At 37.0% G+C, this 6876-nt stretch overlaps 1 protein-coding gene across 1 annotated transcript in view; it reads right to left on the bottom strand.

The window, feature by feature from the left end:
* Positions 1-367: 367 nt before the first annotated feature.
* Positions 368-6876, bottom strand: part of SPZ1 (spermatogenic leucine zipper 1) — a 36833-nt gene continuing 30324 nt past the window's right edge. The window contains exons 2-3 of the mRNA XM_017870919.1: positions 6638-6740; positions 368-655 (exon numbers count right to left, since the gene is read on the bottom strand). Of these exons, the coding sequence (XP_017726408.1) occupies positions 6658-6740 (83 nt within the window). The 3' untranslated portion in view covers positions 368-655; positions 6638-6657. The remainder of the gene's footprint in view (positions 656-6637; positions 6741-6876) is intronic.

Here is a 6876-nt window from a genome sequence, read left to right as displayed (position 1 = left end):
AAAAAGGGCCTAGAAAAAAGTCATGCACAACAGCATATTAATTAAGACTAGAAAGGAGACTTTAGAACAAATACTATTTAAAGCTTATTTGCATTAAACAAGATTACATACAAAAATCTGTCTTAAAATCTTCACTTACAGAGTTATATATACTGTTACAGAAAGCTGTCCAAGATATAGTGCCCTTCATAAGGGCAGGATACAAAATGGATTGTTCATTTCCATGGAATATATAAATAAAATAATATGTAGGCCTCAATTAATGACTTTAAATTGTTCCTGAAGATCTTGTCATTAAATGAAAAGTATTTTCATTCATTTTAATGGAGAAAATTATGATCACAGTGTATTCCATCCTAGGACACCCAAACAATTCTTACAAATAGAAAAATCAGAATAATGAAAACAAAATGATGTAAGTAATAAAAAGTGTTTGAAGGTAAATAAATACACTTTGAATATAAAGTGTAGTAAATGAAACTGTATCATATTCACCAAAGGAAAAAGATTCCTATTTTGATGGAAGAAGGAAGTGGAGTTTTTCTTTGGAAGAGGGTGGAGAAGCAGATGATTAATTTTCAAACCGGCAGCCCTTTGTGGGTTCGTGGTTATCTTGCACTCAAACAGCTCACAACCAACTGGAGAGTGGTAGCCACTATTGTAAAAAAACAGTTTAAAATTTGGAGATAAATAGATAGATACAGATATAGATATAAAACACAGAACAGTGGGGTTGTCAGACATGGGATTATTAGCCACTTTTACTTTCTATACTATATACCTTAGAAAATTTAAGATTTACAATGAGCATGCATTTTTGTTCACAGGAAATAAAAGCTGAAGAAAAAATTGTTTATTGTAACATGTAACCAAAGCTGATACTCTTGTTATATATAAAGCTAATATATATAAACTGACAGGACTGGCTATATAATTTGTGGAGACCCATAATTTCTGGAGCCCAGTGCAAAATGAAAGGTGGAAACTTCTGTCCTAAAATTGTTAACAATTTCAAGATGGCAACAGCAGAGCATTAAACAGAGTTCGAGGCCCCTGTAAGTGTGGGGCCCAGTGTGAATACACAGGTATGGGCCCATGAAACTAGCCCTGAAAATTGATGAGGAAAACACAAAGGCTCTAGTATACAATGGAAAAAGGATATGAAAAGACAATTAATAATACAGGAAGTTAAAATGATTAGTAAACATATAAAATGTTCAAACTCACCAGTTATCATAGAAATGCAAATTAAAATAACATGCCATTTCTTCCCTATCAAATTGAAAACAATATATCTTAAATGATAACACCTAATGTTGGACTGGAGGGTAAAATGAGTATCCCATTCATTCCTAGGAGATTCTACACTGAAATAATCCTTTGAAAAATGAGTTCATGCTATCTATCAGGAGGTCTAAAATGTTTTATAAACTTTGAGTACTTCTCTTTTAGAAATTTGAGGAAATAACATGAAAGAAACACAAAATATATAAACAAAGATATTTTCACCAAAGCATTTGAAGCCCAACATTAAAAACATGCAATAAATTTTTTCAGCATTAAAAATGTCAACTGTAACTAAATAATGTTCATACTTATAACCCAGAAATTCCATTTCTACTTGTCTACCCTGAAGAAGCACATATTAAAGAAAATTCATTGCAGCAATGTTGGAATAGGAAAATAGTGGAAATAACTCAGGACAATGACTAAATAAACTCTGATATTTTCATACTGAGGAAACTTCTACGTGGGAGTGGTGTTCAAAATTCTATTGATACCTATCCTTACACCTAAATACTTTAATATTTGAAAAAGGAGACATTTTATTCATGTATTACATGCATGATTAAATTAAATTATATGTTTACATTTTTAAAGATGGAGAAAATGCTTATCATGTGATGTTATACGGGAAAAAAGCAGAGAACTCAATTGTGCATACATCATGATGTGGAATGTATAGAGAAGCCTCTAGAAGGATACAACCCAGAATGTTATCAGTAACTAGTTGCCTCTAGATGGGAGGATTATGGTTTGTTGGGTTTTGTTTATTCTTTGTGCTCTGTTTCTTTTGTACTTTCCTTTTTTTTTTTAACCATAAACATGTATTGTAACAAAATAACAAGGACAAAACTACTCTCTCTCACCCACACCCCAAAACCCAGACTCTAATATATATGAATCTTCTGGATCAAGTCATTGAACCTGATCTTGAAGCATTAGAGACACATGACTGAGCAAATACAAAGCAAAATATATTAAGCTGATGCATGTGATTTTTTAAATAAAAAGGAGATTACTATAAGATTATTACACTTGTGAGCCTAGTTTCAAGTCAGACTAACATAAAACACCAATACATTTAATATCTAATCTGTAATAACCATAGAATTCATAATTACATAAATAAACCTAAGTAAGCAATATAACATTCTAGACATCTTTGAGGGTATTTTTTTTTTTCAAAGAAAAGAAAGTGCAAAAGAACCTCTCAGTTTTAACACCCACCCCCCCGCCCCCCGTATGTTGGTCTAAATGATGACAAAACGTACCAGTGGAGAAATAGGTATTGCAAAAGTATGAAACTTAGCAGATTCAACAACTCTTGGGAATGAGACTTGGGAATAAGAGAGAGAGAAAGGGAGACGTTGAGAGAGAACTTACGATAATTAGGAGGCAACTGAAGAAGAGGAGGGTGGGACAGAGGTGGTTAGTCTAGTGTTTTCCAAATGACCGAGTGACTACCACGTAAGGCCATTGTGAAGGTTTCATGGACTAATTCATGTCACATGCTTACCGTAGTAGGCACTCAGTAAGAGTTAACTATTATAACTTTTGATGGTTATATTTCTTATTGTGAATTAACACATTAGCATTCTTGCAGCTAAATTAGTCTCCTGTATTTTTGGTTAGGGTGCATATATGCCCTGGAACCCAGTCTCATGTAGATGATCCAATATACTGAATTTCCAAGACTATAAAACTAAGACAAGATGCTGAGACATACTGATGTTTTACTAGATTGCTACCCTATACAGATCAAAATTTTGTAAAATGAGGAATGAAAAATGCACACTCTTTGATTCTTAAATTTAGTGCCAAAGAACTTCATGATAAGGATTTAATTCTGAAGTTGACCAAGAAAATTGCAATAATTTAGCAGATCCGTAGAAATGTAATGATGTCTGTTTCGTATTTCGAATAAAACATGGAGAATATTGGAAGCAATCTTTGAAATGAATGTTATTTCGCCAGTTAATGACCTAGTAGTTGAGAAAGAGAAATGCAGCCCTTGACATCAGAAGCTGGCCTGGTACTGGCAGTTAGGCCACAGTGTTTTCCTGTGAAACAGAAACAATTTCACCGAACATCAACATCATATAAAGTCACTCTGTGACCATGATGGATAAAGACAAAAATAAGGCCTCCCCATAATCACGTCTGACTACAGACAAAGCATGAACATTGCCCAAGCCTCAAAATACCAAACATCTCCCTATCCTGGCAAATACTAATATAAGTGCCTGCTGCTTTTTTTTTTTTTTTACCAATTACACCTTTAGCGTGGGTTTGGTCTTCCCTTCCCTTAGATAAAATACGGTAAGATACCTAATCATAGACTCGCCCCTACATCCTGAAAGCCTCCAATCAAGAGCAAACCCAGCTTCCTTAAACCCTTCAAAATCACCTAACATAAGCCCAAATCCTAGGAAGTTTTACTAACACCCCTGTGCTGCAATATCCCACAGTCCCTGTGGTGTCTGTTCTCCCTCACTGCAATGAGTGACGAACCCAATTTGTTTAACTGTAAGCATATTCCTAGTGGCTTTTGGCTAAGGGCATTGATATAGTCATATTGGAAATATATCTCCCAATTTTTCTTTTCCTTTTTTTTTTTTTTTTTTTTTTGAGAAGAAGTCTCGCTCTGTCGCCCAGGTTTACGCCATTCTCCTGCCTCAGGCTCCCAAGTAACTGGGACTACAGGCTTCCGCCAGCACGCCCGGCTGTGTGTGTGTGTGTGTGTGTGTGTGTGTGTGTGTGTGTGTTTTCAGTAGAGACAGGGTTTCACCGTGTTAGCCAGGATGTTCTGGATCTCCTGACATCGTGATACACCCGCCTCCGCCTCCCAAAGTGCTGGGATTACAGGCGTGAGCCATCGCGCCTGGCCTATATCTCCCAATTTTTAATAAGTAGTTCAGTTTGGCTTTGACAAAACAGGCACAAAAAGGTGCATTCAGATTTCAGCTTTTGCTCCTGGCATGGAAATAAAATGATATTCCTATGCCAAACTCAAAGAGGCCCTTCTTCTAAGCTAGCTCACATAAACTTTAACCACAAAGTATAAATTTCTGATGGCAAGTTTATGAACAGAAATGTTCCAAAAAATAGTGCTATGGTCTGAATGTTTGCGTTCCTCCCCCCTCCCCCAATTAGGTGTCAACATATGTTGACACCTAATCCCCAGTGTGATACGAATATGAGGTGGGGCCTTTGGGAGACGATTAGGTCATCAGGGCAGAGCTCTCATGGGGTTAGTGCTCTTATAAAATTGGCCCGCGGGAGCTTGCTCCTGCTTTCCACCACGTGAAGGCACAGCAAGAAGGCGCTGTCTATAAATTAGAAAGCTCTGGCCACCAGAATCTGCCAGTGCCTTGATCTTGGACTTCCCAGCCTCCAGATCTGTGAGAAATAAATTTCTGTTGTTTGTAAGCTACCCAGTGGATGGTATTTTTTTATGCCAGTGCAAGCGTACTAAGACAGAGTGAAAGCAACTCCTACCCACTGATTATAGCCATGAGTTTCACATGCAGAATTACTCATACCAAAAGCCTACTCACTGTCTTTTTACAAACTCCTAATTGTTAACAATTTTAGTCTTTAGCTGTGATCCAAACCTACACATCACTAGTTCTTCTTGGTGTTAAGACAGTTGTTTGTTAAGTAGGAAAACAGTGCCTCAAGAACAGACCATCAGCTGATGGTCCATTGTCCTTTTGTACCCAATACTATTTTTTATTTATTCTTCTTGTTAGAGCTGCTTTTTCAGTGCTCTAAGGACACTTACATTTGCAATGTCTATAGCCATACTCACTTGGGATTCTTGGGAAGAGTGACAGAATAATTCCTTATACATCCAACATTCCAAAGATGAAAACATCCAAATAACCAGGTTTTTGAGAATGAGAGGGGTTGGGGTCAGTAAACAAGATAACATAAAATTAACTAATTATCTTATTGAATTTCTGGTAGTAATATAGTTAGCATAAATTTATGTAAAATTTTTATACTTTCTACATCTTTAGTAAAATGTGGGACTATCTGTTGTTCAAGTTAACAACATCTGTTGCTTATTGATTGAATTACGTTGTCACTCTTATTGATGATCCTGATGCAGTCATTGCAAAGTCCTGAAATGCCTTGTAAATTATATATACATATATATAAAAGATAGTGTGTATAACAATAGAGGCAAGTTTTTAAAAATGTTTTACTCTTTCGAAAATTAATAATGCATATATATTATGTATTGTGACTCATTCATATTCTAGATAGTCTAGATAAATGAAAACTTCCTCTAAATCCACTCTGACATTCAGTTGTAATCTCCTTTTTTTTTTTTTTTTAAAGACAGGGTCTTGCCCTGTCGCCCAGCCTGGAGTGCAGCGGTACAATCACAGCTTGCTGCAGCCTTCACTTCCCTGGCCCAAGTGATCCTCTTGCTTCAGTCTCCCAAGTAGCTGGGACTACAGGTGCATCACCACATCCGGCTAATTTTTGTATTTTTTTGTAAAGATGGGGTCTCACTATGTTGCCCAAGCTGGTCTTGAATTCCTGGACTCAATCAATCCACCCACCTTGGCCACCGGAAGTGCTAGGATTACAGGGATGAGTCACCATGCCCTTCTGAAAATGACATTTTTTAACCTCTGTAATCTCCTTTCATATCTCATAACCCAATTTAACCTAATGAGAAAGCCAGCAGATGAAGTCCCATAGTGGGACATCCCACAACATAACTGGCCAGTACTTCTCAAAACTTTCAAGTTTATCAAAAACATGGAAAGTCTAAAAACGGTCATAGTCAGGATGATATAGTTTGGCTGTGTCCCCACCCAAAATCTCATCTTAAATTATAATTCCCATAATTCCCATTTGTCAAGGGCAGGATCAGGTAGAGGTAATCGGATCATGAGGGCAGTTTCCCCATGCTGTTCTCGTGACAGAGGGTGAGTCTCACGAGATCTGACGGTTTTGTAAGCACTGGCATTTCTCCTGCTTGCACTTCTTCCTGCTACCTTGTAAGGAAGGTGCCTTGCTTCCCCTTCACCTTCCACCATGATTGTAAGTTTCTGGAGGCCTCCCCAGCAATGCTGAACTGTGAGTCAATTAAACCTCCTTCCTTTGTAAATTACCCAGTCTCTGGCAAGTCTTTACAGCAGTATGAAAATGGACTAATATACAGGAGAAGCCTAAGGAGACGTGACGACTAAAGGTAATGGGGGACTCTGGAACATAAAAGAGACATTAGGTTAAAAACAAAAGAAATCTGAAGAAAGTATGAATGTTAGTTACTAATAAACAAACAAAAATTGTGAATTTTCACTCATCTTGTATTACTTCGAAACATACTTACTTCAGAAGATGTAGTTAGAGCTACAAGTTATGGTCTGTTGTCACAGAACTGAGTAACTCGTTCTGCAGGTCATCAGAACCACGGCTATTTTTCTGTCTTATTCCTGTTTTGGCAGAGCAGAAAATAATTTTTAACAAGTGTACTTTCTTTTCAGAAAATAATTGAGTTGTTTTCTTGAAATACAGTTGTTTTAGGGCCGGGCGCGGTGGCTCAAGCCTGTAATCCCAGCACTTTGGGAG

Source organism: Rhinopithecus bieti, unplaced genomic scaffold (genome assembly GCF_001698545.2).
Source record: "Rhinopithecus bieti isolate Rb0 unplaced genomic scaffold, ASM169854v2 scaffold_5216, whole genome shotgun sequence".
Classification (NCBI taxonomy): Eukaryota; Metazoa; Chordata; class Mammalia; order Primates; family Cercopithecidae; genus Rhinopithecus; species Rhinopithecus bieti.
The sequence above is the reverse complement of the archived record's forward strand: the minus strand, read 5'-3'. Positions and strand labels throughout refer to the sequence as shown.